This window comes from Accipiter gentilis, chromosome 1, assembly GCF_929443795.1.
Source record: "Accipiter gentilis chromosome 1, bAccGen1.1, whole genome shotgun sequence".
NCBI lineage: Eukaryota > Metazoa > Chordata > Aves > Accipitriformes > Accipitridae > Astur > Astur gentilis.
The window spans coordinates 31,050,128-31,072,205 of record NC_064880.1 but is presented as its reverse complement, the minus strand read 5'-3'; the positions used below and the strand labels follow the sequence as shown (position 1 = coordinate 31,072,205).

Genomic DNA, 22,078 nt, shown 5'->3' with positions numbered 1-22,078 from the left:
ACAACACACAACACCAGGCACCGCTGTTCCAGCCTCCAAAATTTAATAATTCCAAGGCAAGAATGAAATACTTTTTCAAAATGATTTGAACAAAAAAGCTTCGGTCTCAAAGATAATGTGATTTTTCTACGTGTATTTCCTCTCTCCAGTAAAAATCATTTACACTGCTTCGTTCTTATTATCCTTACCATCATCTTTCAGTGAATGTCCATCTACAAATTCATTAACTTTTTTGAGACAAATCATTGGCATCCTAATCTTCTGATTCCCATGAAAGACTCACTTTCGAGATACAATTGCAGCTGCCCCACACTGCCAGTTACTGTATCATACACGTCTTAAAATTCTGTAATCAGCATCCACCAGGTGCCGTATCGCATTCAGCACACCACAGTCAGTCAATACAGACATCCCCAAACACACCAAGGCTGGTTTTGTCAAATGTTTTATTGAGTGTAGACATCTGGAGTACTGTAAAACATGCATTATCTGTAGATTCAAAAAGGAGCAAGCCACATTGTCCTCACTGTCAAACGTGTCAGGCTTGGCATACATGATGGAGATTAATGAAGTATCATGAGAGTAATATGGTTCCTGAAAAGCTTCTACAATTTGGAGTAGGGTCTTAATCGTTTGAAATGCAAAGCTGTTCACATTTAGTGAACTTGCATGTTTGCTGGAGGTGCCATATTTTAATTCAAAACAAACAAGAATAATTTCAGTGGGGGGAGGGGAGGTTCCCTAGGTAGAAACTGTATGCTTTTTGTTTCCAGATATTCCATCCGAAATAAAAATTCATGTGCTTTTTGAAGCAGCACAGTTTATTTCTGAGCAATGAACAACATCTGATATTCATTTCTTCTTGGGTTGTTGAGGTGTATTAAATTTAAAGAAGATAATATCTCCATCCTCCACTATGTAATTTCTGCCTTGTTGTCTGTATTTTCCAGCAGCCTGTAAATAGAACAGACAAAAGGAAAGTGGGTTATGTCATTAGACATTTTATAGTATTTTCAAACTGTAATAATTTAAACACATTTTGGTAAAGAAACAGTACAGCTTCAGAGTTTGACAGCCACAATACTCCTCAGTTTGACATAATTTGGTTTTACATACATATGAAATATATACAAAAATAATTTAACCTCCACTGAATCGGTGGTGCTTAAATGCCATCTGCATTACATAGTGCTAAATCTGTAAACCCTGGCAAGTCTTAAGATAAAGGACACTAAACCAACTCAATTCCCCGCCCCCGCCCCCCCCAGCTTTCAGGCTTTCTTTTTCTTCACCTAAAAAACCTGCAGATGGCAAACACTGGCGGCAAGAATCTAAAACAGTATTGCTGGAAAGGGCGATCGGCAACAGTTTGCATCACGGCTGCATGGCTATTAAACCGGTATATGAACTACTTCTGAGCGGCTAGACGAGCGAGTACTGTCAAAACTAAAGATGGGAACGCTATGCAAAAGTCACAACTGTACATGCCTTGTGCTTCGAGCGGGGCTCTCTTGTCTGCTTGTGCCCAGATAATGAAGGACTGAGGAGCACAAAATACAGGCTCAGTTCTTCTGTCAGAAATTTCCTTTAGAAGAAATTTGCTTCAGAAGGACAGATATAAGAGCAGATAAGCTGTGAAACCAGGATACAGGAGAAGGCATATAGACCAAAGACATGAAAAGGAATTTCGTTATGAAAATGCTGTACTTGAGGAGAGCAGAAAATAGGCAAGGAATCTATTAAATAACAGTACTCTCCACATTAGAATTTATTATTATATTTTTCTATCTTTATCTCGTCGTAATTAAACCTAGTATTACAGAGGCTACAGAGAAGCTGTGGCATTAGGACTGACAGACTGGGCGGGAGGTGGTCTGCAGAAGCATTTATCTTGAAAAGTGATCTACAATATGGAAAAGTTGAGAGCTTCTGCTTTAGTTCAATAACCATTCCTGTTTTGAAGTTTTCTCTTGCAGGAGAAAGTGCTTCCATGCAAGACCTCACTGTGCCATTATTCTCAATGACACTATCACAGTGGTGGCATGCTAAGATCCCATTACAGGAAAGCTGTTAACTAATGACCTTAGTTGCAGTAGAACAGATCAGATTACTGGTACATAGTTAACTTAGACACCTTTCTTTCACAAAACCTGCTCTGTAAAGCAATGTATTTTCCCATATTGCTGTCTAGGAATTCAGAGGCTCGATAACCTTGTTGCTGTCATTCCTTATTTGCATGTTATCACCAGTGATGTTAGCCTACAGAAAATTGCAGATAAAATAGCCTCGACAATAAACATATAGTGCAATAGTAATTGACCTCATCCCATATGACACTATCGATAAATAGTAAACAGTACTTTGCAAACGTTTTCCTATTTCCCCCCTCAGAAACCTGTTTAGACTGTAAAAGGTTTACTTTCAGGTAGACTTAGTAGTTCTTTCCTTTGAAGATCCTAATAACGCTCAAAGTCAAGAGTAATTAGACTAATTGATGGCATAAACACTAATAAAACAGTGCGGTAAAAATCATCGGCAAGTGTAAGCTGCAGGCACAGGTACAGAGACATTTTACAGTTGAATACATTTATTACTTCACAAATATTTGTAGAAAAACCTGACCTCCGCAAAGTAACAATGCAGATTTTTTTTTAGCACGCTATTGCACGTTGTCAGAGTGGCACAGACTTCTTGAATTAAATACATTTTGACACACTAATGCAAGTTTATGTATTTTTGTTACCAGTTTACAGTTAATTAAAAGTGACAGTGTTCCTTTAAATTCTCTAGAGACCATTTAATCCATTTCCATTGCTATCAGAAACACTGGTTGAAAAAATCAATACCCATTTGTGAATCTTGAGTATGTATTAAACAAGACACGTCTAACCAGTTCATTTGCACTTGAAAGCAGCCATCTGTAGAAGCCAGCTTTGCCTAAGCAGATATGATTGCTAATAATGTGATATCCCTGTAGACTACAAAGCCCACACAGAGCTATTCAGTGTATAGTTCACAGCACTGGCATTAAATTAGTTATGCTGTACTGGTGTTAGACACACACAAAATCAAACTTAAAAATCGATCAACTTGATAACGTACAAAGCAAGCAACTCCCATTACCACTGTTATTTCAGTTGACTCCTAAAAGCTCCCAAATTTAATTCTGAAATTTACCAGCAATATAAAAGTAATTAGTATTGTGTATGGCATGAAACATTGCATTAAATGCAAATTAGAAAAGACTAGAGTAATATAACATATTTTTCTAAGAGCAAGGGGTTTTTTCTAACCTTGATTTAAAAACTGAGTTACAAATGCAAATAGGCTTGCTTCATAGATAGATCAAAACAATAAAAATTTAACCATTAAATATAATTTGAACATGGAAGCTTGATGCTTAGAATCTCACATCGTGAAAAGCAAATAAAAATATACAAGCAAAATACTTATAGATTAATTTCATAGGTATTAACTGATGCAGCTTCTCAAGGAAAACACTCAGATTTGAGCATCAAAAACTGTTGCTGGCAAAATTTGAATCTTGGTTACATGAAGTAGTTTCTGACTGCAGAATGTTAGATTTATTTATAGCTGTGGTTTCACTTTACAACTACAACTCTACTTCCCTTTTCATACGGCAGTTCACATGCCGCAACGAACCAATTATACTGGGATTTTTTTCCCCTCACTTCCTGGGGTTCAAACAAACCTATTAAAGTCCTGCTGCTCAGTATGATCTTCCTTAGTGATACCACTGAGAATAAGCTGAATTTCAAATCATAATTTTGCATACCTTTCAAGCTATCAAATAGCAAACAATAAAGCTGAACCTTTTAAATTCTTTAACATATTATAGTGTGTAGGAACCTTCAAATACTGAGATTGATTAAATCAAACTAATGTGCTTTGTAATCACCATTTTATAAAATACAAACCTTAATAAAACATCAAAAATGCCAAACGAGAAATCAAATGTGTATGAAATACAGGGGTGTTTCTCTGCTTAAAGAAGATGGAAATAATGCAATAGCAGCGCAGAGAAGAACAGTTTTTCTTATGACATTTATTTGCCATGTACACATTCATTTCATATTTAATAACTTCAAATCAGATATAATTTGTCAGCTATAAGAAGGGCACAACTTTGGGCACCCAATCAGTCTCTGCCCTCTAGTGTTGAGAAAGCAGATAAAACTGTTCTCAATAGAAGTGTCACTACAAAGAAGCGTGAGCTCAAGAAAAAAGTTTTTCATTAAATATCTTCACTGTCTATTCAAGTAGATAGTAGCTAGGAAACTTCACCCATTGTAATATATTTTCGTGGACTACATACAACTATTACTGGCATCCTGAACAGTCAAAGTAAGGCATGGCATTTTTGAATAAGACATCAAAGGGCGATTGAATTAAATACTGAAATGGTAAATTTTAAGATTCTAATTAATGCTTATCAGAGCCTCGGAGTGGAATCCACTACTCCTGAAAAAAAAATTTATAATACAATACTTTCTCAACCATTTACATCTGACATTTCTAATACCTTCACTGCAAACACAAAACAGAATGACACGTTATTAGAAGAAACAGGTTTTCTGTGTTTCTTGCATTTCCTCTTAGAGGTGATTCAAAAATCTCCTGTCTCATCTTAAAAATTTGATTCTTAAAAAAACAAGTTCATTTTAAAGCATATTAAATTCTGAACACTAACACATAAACAGAGAAAAAAATTTAGCATAGCATTTGGTCTTAGTGTTGACGTTTAGTCCATAAGCTGTCATATCTTGGATATTGAAATAGTTGCATCCCTGTACAGTAAGTTGGTGAATTTCAATTCTTTCTTACGTAAAAGATGAAAATAGATTTTGGTCTATTGCTAGAGGTGACCATTAAGATTCGCTTAGCATCAAGAACTTCTTCCCAGTGAAAAATAGACTTGAAATGGAAAAATGGCACATGTGGAGGAACAGAGACGAAAAAGATGGGGAGCTCACCTTGACAGCAGCTTCTGAACCTCCTTCTTTAAAATCTTCGTATTTCATTACTTCAGCCATAATGAATCCCTTTTCAAAATCTGTGTGAATCTTCCCTGCTGCCTGAGGAGCCTTCGTCCCTTTCTGTCAAAGGAAAGACCAGAAGAAAATTAATTGCATTTAAGAAGATTGATTGCAGGAAAGAGGTTTCTCCTTTTTTATATGCTTTCAGGATCTGCTGAAACTTTGTTTCATATCAGTTAAAATGTCATGCATACAGCTGGGTAATTCTCAATATTGGGACATACGGATAGATGCCTTTGCCACAGATAAACCAACTGATATTAAAGGAGGGCAGCTTTGTTTTTCCTAATAGGTATCAACAGCAGTATTGATTTTAGAAGCTATGATTGTGTTTTGTTGCAAGATTCACTTCGATCCCTAGCTCTCCACACAGAAAGTGAGGAAAATAAAGATTTTTAAAATAACTTTAAAATCTGAATTACTCAAGACTTTTACTTACGTCCAAATAATTTCAATTAAACGATAGCATTTATTGGCGAACCACATTTATAATCAAAAATGATTTATGGATCTCAAGCCTGACATATTAGCTTATTTTTATTTCAGAGTAATTTTAGTAAGTCTAATATAGAACAAAATGAGCATTCTTACCAATATGTCAACAACTGAATCACTAAAATATCAAAAAAATCACAGGCAACTATTATAAGATAATTTAAGTTTATGCAATAGAGGAGAATGCATTATAACTGCATGCTTTAAATTACAAGGACATACATTCTGTGCACATACAACCATGGAGAGAAATTTGAGAAATAATGGTGACCTAAAGGCTGCTTAATAAAGCATGTTAAAGTGCTAAGGAGTCTGACACTGTAAAGCACAGTTTTTACAATAAAAGATGTATTGGGTTAATATGGCTACTCACTGATGCTTACCTGACTAAATATCTTTGCACATTAAATCAAAGATACTTACAATCAGTCTTAAGATAAACCAGCTTTCAAATTTTCTAATAAAGAGCAACCATTTCTCCTACTGAAAACAGTGGAGTTTCAGAATGTGCTTTTAAAAAACAATGGCAAGAATTAGAGCAACAAAACTTCTGCTTTTTTATTATTTTGGTAGCTATTTCAGGGACTTTAGCTAGCAGTTATCACGTAAAAGGAGAAGAGATGAAAAGGCTAAAAAAAATAAACGTGCTTCTAAGAAAGCAAGTTTAACGTCCTAAAATATATACACAAACATCTGTAGCAGTATTAATAAAAATATAAATTTACTGGAAATTATGTTGATTAATGAAAACAAATTAATTCCTTTGAATGAAATTAAATACAGCACTGAAATTCACTGCACAGCACTAAATACACTGATGCAATAAATAAGAGCTGAGTGACAGATCTGCAACTCCAAGTTGAAATTTTTTGTAATTTTTAAGACAGAGTTTGTAACTACATGCATTTCAAAATATTTTTCAATACTAATCTTTATAGTATAACATATTTACATTCAAAGGCAAACCACTACAGCTCAGCTTTTACTGTCCTCTGGGAATAAATTAGTCAATCTCTATGGCTATAATCATTCTACATCAATATTTAAAATACATAATATAATTTTAGCATTACATAAGTTCCCAGATAAACATATAAAACTACCAAAATAAACTAGGTCTAAATATTAAAGTCAGTAAAAGACCTGAATTACTGCACACTGATTTTAGGTTTTTGAGCCCAACTGTGTATCCATGAGGAATATAATGATGTTATATTGCTTTTATTGCTGAAAATGTAATCCGAGCAAAGCAAAGGAGGAATGAACCATCCGCAACCCAAACAAACTTAGTGAATACAAAATGAAAAGCAACATCAATTTCACTGCAGACAAACCCAGTCACACAGATTAAGCAAGCACAATACTGGTACGTCTTATCTCTGACCACAGGAGGAGGGTAGACAGATTCTACAGGATGAAGAAATTCAGACTATGTAATAGGCAGAATCAATTGTTACCTGCCTCAATCAATGCAGCTCCACTTTCACTGTTCAGCAGCTCACAAATAATTAAAGTTATCCTGGACAAAAACCTCATCTGTAATGACTAGCTAACCGCCACCATGACAAACTTCAAAGTCAGTGATATCAATCTGAATTCAATAGTGTGGAACTGGATATAGCTGATGAATAAGTATGAATCTTACCCTGATGGTCCATGCACGCACTTCATCTGGGCCTGCAGTGAAAAAGTATTCTAGTTGGAGTGCTGCATATCCAGCCTTAATGATCTTTGCTAAAGCACTGAAGAAAAAAAAAAAAAAAGAATCCAATTCATTCAACATATACACATAAGCCAGCTAAATGCCCCAGGTAATCAATTTACATGGAAAGACATCACATTTTGAAGACACCAGGTCTACTGGTAAACACAGCAATAACTGCAGTAGCCTTTTTCTTTGAACTCTCTTCAGAAGAACTACTTTTTTACTGCAGAATCATAAAGACGGTATTTTGATTTGTTTATTTGGCAGGCTACAGAAATATGGGATAAATTTAAATCACCCTATCAGACAGCACTTTTGGTCTCATGCAATTTTCAGGACTCCAGGTCATGAAAGCATAACTGTTTGACTGAAATTCAATACTGAAACAATTTATTATAGTTCTTCAGAAAAATTATGGCAACATTTTCTCCACCGTCCCTATTCCCCATGGATGACGAAACAGTTTTGGTGATCATTCCTTCTCAAAAATATACATAACTAATACCTATGTTATAATTAAAACACTGTACAGAGATGACAGATGACAGTTAAAAACTTAATTTAAAATAAATCTTTTCACTCTGTCTCATGGTAAAGAAAGGAGAAGATTCTCTCTTTATAATGGTAATTACTCTGTCATTTATTATTCTATCAGCGCAAGCAATTAAATTACTGCAAGGAAATAGTTGATAATAAAGTGTAGGGAAAATGAATGCTAATTAACCTTTGTGTCATGTTCTCTTCCAGATACTTCTGTTTCTCCTCAGCACTCATATCTTGCAACTTGAGTTCCAAGGCCCCACTAAAAGGAATGACCAAAGCACCCGGGTCGTGCTTGTCCACCCACTCTTTAATTTTTATCAACCTGTAGACAACAAAGGGCACAACATTATCTTGTAGTGCATGCATGGCTGTACCACATTCATTATTATCAAGTAGCACATACATATTCATAAGAATTGCACGGTTTTATGATGCCATCTTTTTGTGTATTGCTTTCCAAGGTCAAGGCATTAACAGGCAGCAATTGCTTCAGGTGTACTCCATTAACATTTCACTGTTTCTTGGTTTCTGTTTGGCATTTAATCTATCAGAAATAGGCATAATTTGAGACAATAACTAGGTTTTTGGTAAGGTTAAATACTTGCAATCTAAAATGCTAACTGAATACAACTTTGTAGATCTGTGGACGTACATTTTTCTGAGACTTCCAAGAGTGGTATTGATCAAATGTGGTAAAACTGGCGGTCTCCAGTTTTTCCTCTGACTTTAAAATAAATAAAAAAAATTTTTAAAAAGCATCTCAGTGGCTAGGGCAGCTGATATTAGCAGACAGAAAAGAACACCACACTATAAACTCCCAGTTAGCAAGCAGCACCCTGATCTTGGAGTATGTCATAGCTAATGAATACACGGCTGTGTTTCCACTAGTTTCTCCCACCTTTCTACTATCTCCCCAGGACAAAGCTTCTGGATATTACACTACTATTATTTTTAAATAAAGAATCAAATTTCCTATTTAATAACTGGCATCATCAGTAATAGTTGGCTGTACATCTAACATTTCTTTTTAGCTGAATGAAACTACAAATTTAGAGCGACAGATTTGTGGTGTTAGTTTTTGAATGTTCAATATCCTATTAAAATCAAGAAAATCTTTGCAGCAATAGCTGATGTTTAAACAATCTTTAAACACAGGCATCACGTTCATGACTGCAAGTACTATTTATTTTAAATTTAAGGGAAACATTAATAAATTACCTGTAAGGAGTTCAATGTTATTTAAAGGGCACTATTTCTGAACAGGTGTGAACGGCAAGAATGACAACTCTGTATGCTCAGCAAGAAGACACAAGAGGCATGGGAATACTTCCTGTACACTAAGAATCAAAGTACAAAATACAGTACTTTGGGTGCCGTAGATGTTTCAGACCTGAAGCACCCACCATGCAGCACAGGGTTTTATGCTTGCTGAGTTCTTTTTCTTCGTCCTGCTAATCTCCAAGATTTAGACTAAGGTTTTAACTGCTATTATACTAAAGTGCTTTGAAACTGTGGCCTGCAAACCTTTAAATAATCAATGCAAATGTCACTTCAGAAAAAAATGAACTGAACCACAAGTTCATCAACACACATTTGTCAAAGAAAATAGCAGGGGATCAGAGCTATTATGAGATTAAGTGCATGGCCCACTGAGTAGGGTTTTAGATGGGACAAAGAATATAAAAGTTCACTCAACAGTTTTCACACGTTTGTTATATAAGGCTGGCCTTCTATCATTTACTTATGTAAATACCCCATCAGTGGTTTTCAATCCTCATTATACTAATCTTTTTTTCCTCCAGTTATCCAATGAAAATATAGTCTGGTCTCCAGGACGGATACTGAAACACTATTGCGTTCAGGAACGTCTGAACTGAAAATCACAATTAAGGTGCATTTCTGAATGTGACATGTGACATTTAACAGCACTTCTAAAACTGACATTTGTAGTTAACTAATTTATTTTGGCTAACAAACTGGATACCAAAGTTCAGAGCTTATAAATGCCAACCTTTTACAGAAAATGTATCTAGAAATGGATCTGCTAATCGTAAGTGTACTTCAACATCTGTGCACACTTTTTTTTATTTTTTTATTTTTTTTTTTAAGAAAGTACCTAACATTGGTCTCTAGACTACTTAAATAATGTACCAAGTGAAAGACAGAATGAAACATGCGAACTTGAAAAAGTGAAATGAGCATGGAAGTAATGTCAAAAATTGGATTCAAATTCTGTTTGGTAAATATGGTCATCGTAACTAATAAACTAAGAACTATTGTGGAACAACAAGATAAGAAATAATTACTTTGGCTAAAACACCAATTCAGAATAATAATAGTCTTTGACTGTCATTTTAACAGCTTTTCTATTGAGTCCTTAGAGGGATTATTTGCATTCCTCAGGTATTCTATTGTACAATTCAGATGAATAAAGACTTACAAATCATTCCTCTACCGCCAGTGTGAGACTTTGATCCAGTGAATACACCATTGTACCTTAACTATAATTGGCAAAAAACCTGACAGTGTAGAGCATCACAAGCTTAATAACAAAGGAGAATATCTCAAAGTGTTGACAGATGATCTTCATAATGCAGGAGCAGAGCTGGTACATTTTAGCAATAAATGAGCACTGAGGTCTAAAGGTCTCTGAAGTGACTGACATCAGACCTGCTACAGCCTCACTAAAAGAATAAGGTACTGCATCCCACTCTGTACAGACAGTCGGGTTCTCTGCCTAAGTCTTTCACTTTCGTGACTTTCAATGTCACAGGAATTACTAAAAAGTACCAAGGAATTCCCCTAACGGTGATCGAAAAAAGAAAACAAAACAAAACAAAAGTAAATACTCAAATATAAATACTGATATATTTCTCAATGAAATTTTCCCCCAAAGTAAAAATGCTTGACTAATAATCAATGAAGTAATAGTGCAAATTTGCCTTCCTGTTAGGGATAACCAAGTGTGCTAAACAAAACAAAATTCTCTTACCAAATGGTAACAATTAATGTCAAAGTCTGTTTTATTTGAGCACATAATTTTCCCATGGAAACGCTGTCTGTCTGTAAAAGGACAGCATTTGTACTTGTTTGTGCCTTTGTTAAGATGAGGAAATCCTGGAGTATCTCTATTATTTCATGCTATACTTGATAATGAATGTTGAAGGGTATCGGATTTTAGGCTGAGAGAAAAGACCATTAACACGTAAGAAAATCTCAATTTAAAAAACCAAACCAAACACTAAAATGTAACAAAATGAAGAGGTTTTTTTTAAAAAGAAAAAAGGGCACCAAACAGTAGAACTGGCAGAACCAATGACCATGATTAACAGCTGAAACTACTTTAAGAAACAAGAAAGCGCTCAAGATGAAAACCCTTCTTGACAAAGTAAGCTGAAAACTATGTGGAAACAGTGTACACGGTAAGAGCAATTAAAAATATCCTCTTTCCTAATTAGGTTTCTAATAAGGCCATTATTAGCAGAGTTAAAACTAAATTTTGAATATAAAACATAGAGCAGAAAGAAGAAAGGCTTCTTCTAGTACTACTCAGTGATAACAGCAAGGGATCTCTCGGAGCATTTCTGGACACCCAACAGCCCTCCCCTATTGAGGCGGCTTGGTTCTTCCCTCCAGGTAGCTCTGTGGAGAGGGGGAGTGTGCCAACAGCGGCTACACAGGGTTCCTGAACTGAAATTTGATTCTATTCACCATATATGGGCAAAATATTCTTCCTGGAAAAATATATAGGCCCAAGAGACAGTAAGACAACCATTCATTCTGTCACGGTGAAAAGAAAATCTTAAATAAAAGTTGAATTGAAAACTCAGTTAAAAAGACAGCTGTGTATAAACCTGACACAGAACAAAACCAGATCTGAACAACTTGCAAGTGAAGGCAGCACTCAAAATTCTGACCAGGGAAACCAGCCAAGAGGAGTTAAGATGCTCACTTCCACCTAACACTGTTACTCTTGGCTGATAAGGAGGTAAGGAAGGACAAAAGCATGTCAGCCTATCTACTACTGACTCAGAAAAGCTGTGAAGACCAAGACGTTTTCTTGCCACTACTAGATTCCAAAATTTGATGAAGGCATCATCTCAGGGCATTCCAGTTTTCAACTCTGCATCAGACTGACAAGGAAAAAGTAAATGAAAGAAGCCAGTGACTTCAAGTGCAGAAGGATCAGGACAACCACCAGAGTGAACTCTGGATACTAACTCAGGATGCAGAACAGACCTTGGGGAAAGGTTTAAAAATGAGGGTGCTCACTGAGAAGGCCAATGAGCAAAGAGCACCAGAAAGGGGAGTTGTGCAGAAGGGAGTGCCTTCACTTTAAAATGGTGGTAGTTTCTGAGGCAGAAGAAACCAAAACAAAGAGGTACAAAAGTTGCAGAATGTGCTTGAACTACAAATCAATATTTGACAGAGTTTCACATGAGAGATCCAGCTGGGAACAGAGACAGAGTTCAGATGGAAATCAGAAGTAGTGATGGAAGAGGGAAGCTGCAGAGAGAACTTAAGCTCAGTGGACACCTGCAAGACATGATGATCTGAAAAACTGACCCCTGAGAAGAAAGGAGATTTGTGAAAGTATGCTTTTGTACAAGCAAGACCAAAAAAAACCCCCATCTAACTCATGGAAAAGAAACTATTGTTTTCCTGTTCTATACCTAAGTATGAGTAGAAACCGGCAGAAACAAAACAGCATGGCAGGGAAGAAGAAAATACCAGGCAGCACCACAAGAAGGAAAGAAACAAATGTAGATAATGAGATAAGATCAAACTAAGTGATCAAAATATACAAAAGACTGAAAAAAAGGGTCTACAGATGGGAGTGAGAACAAGAGGACCTAGCAATTCCAACAGGCTCTTCCTGTTGGCAGTTCTGAGCAACCCCGGATTTTTAAAACCTTCCGAACTCAAGCCGGTTAGTGCTCTGTTCCCCACTGTTGAAAAGTTTTCCATATGTGTAGCTTAAGCCACCTTCATTTCAATTTAAATGTACCAGTTTAACTGAGCCTACACTATGGACTGGGAATACACACTCCCTATTTCTTTACAAGAGTGCTCTACAGACTTAAACCCCCACATATTACTTTTAACTTTGAACCTTTTTCTGGATTCTCTCCAATTGGTCTAAAAGCTCCTGGAAGCACACAGTACCTAAGGCACTCCTCAGAGCTCTCAACAGTAATGTCTTATAAGCATTAAAAATAGCTAGAGGATTAACTCACACATTTTTCAGGTGATTCTCCTGTTTATAAAACCCAGTATAGCATTTGCTTTTTTTGTGACGGCACTGCAACATTATCTCATGCTCAGTTTATAACTTATTGTATGACCCTGCTTGACTAGCTATTCTTAATACTATATTTGCATAGTTGATTATTCCTGCATAAAAATCCTTCTCAGAAGTTGCACCCTAGCTCTTTTTTTCCTAATGATGTCTTCTATTTCTTGAGATGCTTCTAAATTCTAATTTTGTTCTATACATACCTGGACATCTCCTAGTTTGGGGTCATCTACAGATTTAACAAGAACGCTCATCATCCAGCTCATTAATGGAAATACGTAAGGGTATTCAACCAGCAGCCGCTTCTGCAGATCTCATAATGAGATATTCTTCCACTTGGAAAGTGAACCAGTGATTACTATGCTCTGTGTATTATCTTCCAACCAGTCTTGCACACCCAACTTCCAGTAGTTTCCATCTAGCCAATATCTTCTATCTTGTTTATGAGAATGTTGTAAGGCATTGAAACATTTAAAGGCTTAATAAAAATGCCAATATGTAGTAAAGTATATTTTTTCACTATATGCAAGACCATTAAATTTATCACAAACAAAATATTTGAGTCACCTGACAATTTAGACAAGTAATAAATAGCCAACATGAATTTGTGAAGACAACTGGGTTGCTTCCAGGTCATTAAAACAGTTGAATGTTCCAATGTTTTTCTTGAAATTGAAGGAAAATTAATTGACTTAAAAACGTCTTGTTTCTTCCTTCCTCTCTGTGGCTTTCTCTTGTCTTTGGAAGCCTCACCCATTATCCACAAGTTATCTAAAATGATGATAAATTAGGCAACGATTAATTTTTTTTGCCAGGTCCCAAAACGTTCTACTATGAGTACCACTAGGTCTAGTTGATTTGTTGGGGTGGGAGAGGAAGATCTAATTTACCTAAGCACCAGTACTGCATCACACAGTTCATAGGTGATGTCCTTCCCTTCTATTCTGTTAGCATGCATAGACTCCACAAAGATCAGGTCCCACCGTTCAGTGCTGTACAACACATATATGGATCAATATGTGCATGTATTCTTATATAAATAAGAAACATTCACAGCCTCAGCAAGTTTTCACTCCAAATTTATATAATCAACAAAGAATGGAATGGCAAAAATGATGAAACCAATGTATATAATAATTCCGTATCACAAAATAGGTCAGTGGCAGAAGTTAAGAAAGGGAAGCAGAAAGCACGGGTGGTACTCTGCTGTAACAGATTAACATGCTGTAGCTCTTACTGCTACCTGCCTTTTTCAGGGTATCCCTTTCTTCTTGCACTACATAAAGAGAAAGGAAGACTAAACCAGAAAACATTAAAGAATAAAAAGGTACTCTCTTCCCCACCATGCTGGTTTGCTTTTTTATGAACCACCTACAGAAGGTTTGGGAGTACCTGTTACTGACCTAGGCAATCTCATTTCAAATCATCAGTGACATTTATGAATTTATTCTTTTATTCCCCGTTCCCAGACAGCCAGGAGGAACACAGCAATCCTTAGATTTCAGAAGGCTCTTTCCCACCCGCCACCTGCAAATACTTTCTAGTAACACTTCAGAACAAAACCACTGCCTCCACACACTGAGCTGCTCCCTGGCCAGGAGCCTCCTCTCAGCTCCTCGGGACAAGAGCTTCAGAACTTCATTTATCCTGGGCATCCTGAATGCTTTAAGTTCCTTGAGACCTTCCTAGAGTCCGATGTCCATACACCCCTCCAGTATTTAGTCACTGCAACCAGATGAACCTTACAAGAGACCAACATGGAGAATCTATCTCACACGTTAGATGTCACTCATACGTCCAACACGGATTGACTTGAGCCTTGAAACATGCAGTGGAATAGTCCTTAAAACTCTTTACTACCAACATTTTTGGGGACTTGCAACACTTCCATGATCTCAGGAACCTTATGACAGAATAGGTATATAAAGTATTTCATTCTACCAGTTCCGGACTTTACAGTTTTTATCTTCATTGTAATTTCAACTGATGCTGTATTGAGAAAAGAAGAATAGAAGTTCCTGATCAACACTGTCATTTGCCATTTATTATAGATGGGTTTGTAACTTTCCTTAACATTCTCCTTTGAAACGTAAAGTAATCCCAGGCTCTCTGCCTCATGTGTGTCAAAGCAAGTTTTTCCAGGGCCTTGATCTCTATCACAGCCATTATCTTAAATCCCCTATAATTCTGCAAAATCATTTGTTAGATGGGGTGACCAGTATTGCACCTACTATTTTAGTTCATGTTGCATCCCAGATTCTAAAGAAACATTTTCATAATGTGGACACGAACTTCTCATCCCATTCCTTATCCATCCAGATATTACACTTGCAAGTGTACCAGCTGCTACCAGCTGCACATGGAGCAGGGACCCTACCAGCACTCACTGCAAGCATACTCAAGCTGTTCACCAACAAAAACAATCTGGCAAAAAGCAGTTTTGGGAGGGAGGGAGAATTTTTTCTTTCATATCCCCCTCCCCACTCTTTTTTTTTTTTTTTTTTTTTTTTTAAGCTGGACCAATTCACTTTCCTATGTATCCTTACAACTGGTTGTGCCAATATAACTGAAGGGTGGTGCAGGAACAGGTGAAGACTGTTAAGGATGGGCATGCCTTAAGTTAGCCTACCACCCAAAAAAGAGCAATGCCATGAAGCCAAGTTCAATCAGGAATTTTAGCGTTTATTATTGGAGAATGCTTGTATATGGCATGACTCCTGAGTAAAAATTATCCCATATGAGATCACTTAAAAATCGATTCTTCCAAGGCAAAAACCAGTATTAATTGACGGGGGGGGGGGGGGGGGGGGGGGGGGGGGGGGGGGGGGGCGGGGAATCAAGGCAATAGTCTGGAAATTCCTATGAAAGCACTTCATGCCCTTAAGACATAATTCATAATTCTGTTAACAAATTGTCTAACATAATATGGTATTAGTATACAGTTCTCAGTTTATCTGGTCTAGAAAGCTACCTGGAGATATTCACTGTTTAATGGTATGTTAAAAACTTATAAGGACATAACACTTCACTTACAACTTTATACTACTGACCACTTCTTAATGTATTTCATATAAAGATTTGGCTTAACTGACATGAAACTTGTTTAGCTGTTTTGGATTTGCAAGATGTTGGAACTGTGAAAGAAGTAATACCAGAGAATATGATATTACCTGTAAATCAAGTACAGACAGTGGTTAATGGACAAAATACTTTTATAACTAGGAGAAAAAAAGCATGCATAATAGAAAAACCAAGCTGATGACCTACAAGCAAGTGTGAATTAAAAAATAGCAAGATGGTAGAAAGACAGAGAGAAAGAATCCTGAATGACTTTTTCTGCTGATCTATATAGAGTTCCCACTAAGAAAAGATTTTTCAATACCTTATACAGTAAATTGTATCTAACAAAACATCAGTCAAGGTAACCTTATTTGAAACATTTGTAAGAAGGATCATTCATGAAGAATAAAGAACTTGAAATCCATTTTTAAAACATTTGTTTCTGATCTTATTTTCATGACTTCAGTAATATCTCTTTATCCAAATTACGGTCCCCATTAAAGTGATCAAAACCAATTATGACTCAATGAAAACAGTACTACACTGCTGCTGTAGCACCTGCTGGTATGTGAAAGGCTTACAGTCTCTATTTCTCCTTGGTCTGCCAATTCTGAAAATTAATTCTGTCTTAACTCAAAAAAAATACCCCCCCCCCCCAAAAAAAAACCCCACAAACCAACAAAAAAAAACCCAAACAAATGAAGACCATGGCTGTTGCTGTCAACAAGTATCAAGCACACTCAAGACGAAACTACTGATGAAACTATGTAACAATGCAAACCACAATAAATCATGCACATTACATTTCATAGTTACAGGCATAACAGGCTCCACTTGCAGCACGTATACTTTGGACAGAAAAGATGCCTTTGGAAAGTCACATCTTGTTGTTCTTTCTGCTATCATTTATAAAATGCAGAGTTTTGAAAGGTTATCTTGAAAACTATAAAAAAAAATTAACAAATGCTCGTTCATACATTATAACAGAAGGAGCAAATCTCAGCCACAAGACTTATGTGCAAAATGATGATGATTGAGAAACTACTACAGATCAGTAGAAAGAATCCCTATTCCATAGTCAGGTTTACATTATGGCATGATAATTTTAACTTTTGTCTCTTGACAGGGCTTCTTATGTCACGTGGAAAACTATTCTTAAGGGTCCTGTACAAAAAAAAGTAGGACAATTCATATCAACACTATTATAGCAAAGTCTCAAATATGTAATCCCATAAAACAATTACAAGCCACGCATAAATAGAATATTTGATCAAAAAAACATGTGATACCTTAACAAGAGAAACTTTACATGAAATGTATGATGGACAACACCATTTTAAATTTATATTCTTCTATGTACTGTGTGCACACAAGCAAGGCCATACTCCCAAACAAAAAAATATGATCTACATAAAACTCCTGTGTGTTGCAATAAATATATACTAACAACACTTGAAGTAAGACACTATAAAGAGTGCTAATCCACTAGTGCTAATTAAAAATCCTGCAGCGAGTAACACAAATGCACACTACAACATGGGTTAGTTTTGGCTTTCACTTATGTCACACAATTTAAAGAAAACTACACAAACTGGGTCAGAATATTCCCCCCGACTTCTCTTAACGAAATATCCTCTTCCACTCACACATGATAGAGGGAAATGCACTCCTCGCTTCTCCAGAATTAGTCAGTGTGATCTTAATTGCGGAGCCTCTCCAGACCACAGAATTCACATGAATGCTCTCTTCCTCCCTCCATCAATTATTAAAAACTATAAGTATTAAAATTGCAAGAGTCTAATATTACCACAATAAGAGCATGAGATTTAAAATAATAAACCCTGCTTATTCCCCCCACCCCCTTGGACCATTACCAAGTACTAACATTTTGTGATCACATGATACTACAAGTAATGTTTTAAGAAACAATTTTAACGAGTCTAGTAATAAGAATCATAGAAGCTGGAGATACTGGACTAAGTTGGGGGGGGAGGGGGGTTGATGAAGAAAAGATCAAACTTGTTATTAGGCTGGAATATGCTACTCAATAAATCAGAAATTAACTTTGATATTTATCCAGAGAAAGAACATCGTCTAAGCTCTCAGTATAATAATGAAAGAGTTATTTAGTTGAATGGTTAATATTCAAACTACAGCAACTCAAAGAATACAAGGCTTAATTTCAGATACCTGATTTAGATACCTAATCTCACTCTGCTCCCTATATAGTTAATGAAGCAGGAGGCTCTTCTGAGGGCAATTCAGAGCACTTAAATTAGGGCTCCTGTTCTCACTTTCTTCTTAAAGCGTCTTCCCTCTCCCCTTTTCATAGGCTGCTTTAGAAACTAACCTTGACCTTAAGTGCCTAAGATGCTTACGTAAAATTCTGTGGCATGCCTCAGTCTTACCTCCTGCTGATACATTTTCCCAAAATACTGTCTAATAAATACAACAGCATATACTGTACTGTCATATGAACATGTCCATGTCCAAGTAAAACACTAAATGAGTTAGGGATTTTCACAGTGTGCAGAGATGCCTTGTATGAAACGCACTTCACTAATTTGAAAAGCTGTCACAAAAATGTTCAATTCTACAGACACAGTCTGTTTACCTGTCTAAACTATGGTGAAATGAAAAAAAATTTAACAATATCTGAATCATCTACTAAAACATACGTGTCCTAGGGGAACACTAACTTTGATATTTTTCAGAAGCAAGAATAAGTATCTGGATCAGTGTCTGAAATTACGCTCCATCTATCTGACAGACTGTAAAGGATCTGTTAGACATTAAGATTTTTATGGCTAAATATGGAATGACAAAGTAAATTTCTGTCAGAAATACTCTTATTCTGTGGGTGGGTGTGTACAAAACATTTTTATGTACAAACACAAAACTAAAATTTTATTTATTCTAAAACTACTAGTTTATCTATCTTCATTTTCTTACCAATTAGGGAATTAGTATGCATTCAATGCCTCCAGCAATTCTAACAACAAAAAATTATTTGACTGAAAAGAAGTTCCACCTTGAAGTTATGGCACTCTGTGCTATGTTTCACCCTTACAAACACTAGCACTAACAACAATAGGATCAAAAAGCCAAACCTAAAAAGCACGCTACTTTAATGACTTGGACCAGAAACCATGTTTCAATAGAAAGTCAGAACATAAGCCCAAAAACATACTAATTCACGTTCAGTCTGTTCTGAGTAAAGATAAAGCTCCATGTGTAGTGGCATACATGATCATTGTCAACATAGATGAAAATGTTCATGAATAAAAAACAGGCTGTATAAAGAGCTAATTATAATATTACTATCAATTGCTAGCTTGCGCTTGCAAATCTTTCATATCATATAAATGCATTGTTTTTGACATTTCTCTGTAGCTAAACATCACATCATTTCACTTTTTCAAAGTAGTTCAAATATGCACAGGATATACTATAAGGAATATAGTCTGCTCTACAGTTACACACTGAAAAAGAAAAAAACTATGACATAAATATGCATTTTAAATAAAGATTAATTTAAAACATTAATCAGCTCTCAAGTATTAAAAAAAAAATCTAGACTTCTAACAGCCTGTATAAAATGATTTCTACTTTCTGTCTATTCATCCTTTCTATGCAAAAATAGCAGTTGAAAACACTTCACCCAATCATGCAGTTGAAGACTGAAATAATACATACACCTGAAGCAATAGTGAAGTTGTGAATTATTCAACTTGCATCCAGACATCTTCTTACCATTAGAAACACTGTTTATTTGCTTAAAGCAATCACTTGCACTCTTTTAGCACACGAGTTGTAAGAAAAGTTTCAGTAACCAATGAAAAGCACCATTCCTATTTTAACTATCAAATGGATTCTCCTTCTATTTTAGAAGTGCCATAGAATGTAAGTTTGGAAAAGGCCTGCTCAACAGGCAAGAGCCCTAGTAGGTAATACATGGTTAAAAGCAGACCTAGCCAAAGGCAAAATACTAAAAAAGTCATAGGGGGCAGTTATTCTCTGGGACATGATAGTCTATCCATTTCTCCACCTAAGAGTCACTTCATCAACAGATACAATGCTATTTTAGACTTCGTTTGGCTGAGCAATGACACCGTCAAAGAAGAAATGATCACAGAAAATAACCTGGGTAAACACAAGTAATTTGGTTTAAAGGAAAAAATAAAGCCTGCCCTGATAAATTTATTCTTTCATTGATAGGACACATGATTTTCTATGCAGGAGAACTACATCTATAAAGTATTTGACAGTGTGCTGCACGTGAAACTACTCATTGAGCTGGAGAAGAGGGGGAAGTGGATTCGTTCAGACCATGTACCGAGTAATGCACTGGATCTGTTAACGGGAGAACAAACAGGTGTTTAAGGATATCATTAATCAAGTTTCACAAGGATCAAACTTAGGACTGATCTCGTTTAAATACATTAATGACCTTGACACAAACATTAGTTGCATGCAAAGTTTACATTCAATACAAGAGCAGGAGACATTTTCCTCAAGGGAAGTCATCATCAATCAGAAGTGACACAGAACGGGGATCACGATGGGTTATAGTCGTCTTCAGGCAACTCTAAGCCACCAAGACAATGCAACAGGGAAGAGGCAAATGTGATCTACAGATCCTACTGGAAATGCTTCCCTTTGTTTAACAGGAGGCATTACGTCTGCATATAAGGTATTCATGAAAGCATGTGGAGTATTACATGCAGCTGTGGTCAGCTAAATTCAGAACAGGTCTAAGATTATCAGAGGAATGGGAACCTCATGTAAATGACAGAGACAGAGAGAAAATTGATAATGCCTGCTTTAAATAAGTACTGAGGGTAAACACCAATTAGATAAGATACTATTTAATCTACAGGACAAAGCTGCCAGAACCACCAATGAAATAAGCCAGCCATGGAAAAACATAGGCTGGAAATTAGCAGAACATTTTCAACTCAAGGCAGCAGCGAGGCTCTGTGAACAGCCTCCCAATACTAAATGCAAAACAATCAGCTACTGTTAAAAAAAAAAAACCAAACCACAAAAAAAACCCAACTTAATTAATTTATGAAAGTCATTATACTGTGTAGATACCAACAATAACTGGTTCTGTACTGAATGCAGAGGAGGGATTAAAGTAATTTAGGGATTACCATATAGTTACAAGGAAGCACTACACTTTGTGAATTCAGAAGTACATAAAGGCTATGCAGAAATGCAAAAGGAGGACAAAGAGGTCTCAATCTCATACAAATCAAGTTCCTGCAAGTTTTGTAAAAACCAATGCATCCACCACGGAAAAGGTATGAAGAACTCAACCACCACATAGTTGACTTGGCTGGAGCTAGCCAGCTGACCAGCAGCAGTAGGCTGGCAGACTGATCATCATGCAGAAAGTCCTCCCAAGCCACAGAATATGATGCTACCTGCTGTACAGAGAACCATGTCAGGGCTGTTTGAAGAAAAAGTATAAGTTAGGAGTCACTGTTGTAAGGAAATAAGACTCTTGGAACACTAGACTTCAGAACTCAACCTCTTGGAAAATTAGACTTCATGAGTTCTGCTCTTCCAAAATAAAATGTAATAAAAGCCAAAATTAGCCCATAATACCATGTATAGTTACCAATACCACTCATGAGGACAGCATGGGCAAGGCAGAAGAGGTAGCTGCAGTACTTGTATCACAGCTTGGCAGTAAGTAATTTCAAAATTTGGGCAAGGTACACATTTTTAAAATAGCACTAATGAGAACATTGGACTTCATTATCCTAAGTGGTCAAATGAAGACCATTATTATTTAAAAATGTGTGAAAACTTTAATGGAATTTTCTTACTTGGCATCACAAACAGAAATCTAAAACGGACAGAAGTAAAATCCAGTTCTCCATCACCAAATCTCCAGGCATGTAAAATGCCTTT

The 22,078-nt window shown here is 36.2% G+C and overlaps 1 protein-coding gene across 3 annotated transcripts in view; it reads right to left on the bottom strand.

Moving 5' to 3' along the window:
- Positions 1-428: 428 nt before the first annotated feature.
- OLA1 (Obg like ATPase 1) overlaps positions 429-22,078 on the bottom strand; it is a 103,645-nt gene continuing 81,995 nt past the window's right edge. For all 3 annotated transcript variants that reach the window (XM_049812410.1, XM_049812420.1, XM_049812430.1), the window contains 4 exons: positions 7,982-8,122; positions 7,198-7,294; positions 4,995-5,117; positions 429-954 (listed from right to left, as the gene is read on the bottom strand). In XM_049812410.1, the coding sequence (XP_049668367.1) occupies positions 853-954; positions 4,995-5,117; positions 7,198-7,294; positions 7,982-8,122 (463 nt within the window). In that variant the 3' untranslated portion in view covers positions 429-852. The remainder of the gene's footprint in view (positions 955-4,994; positions 5,118-7,197; positions 7,295-7,981; positions 8,123-22,078) is intronic.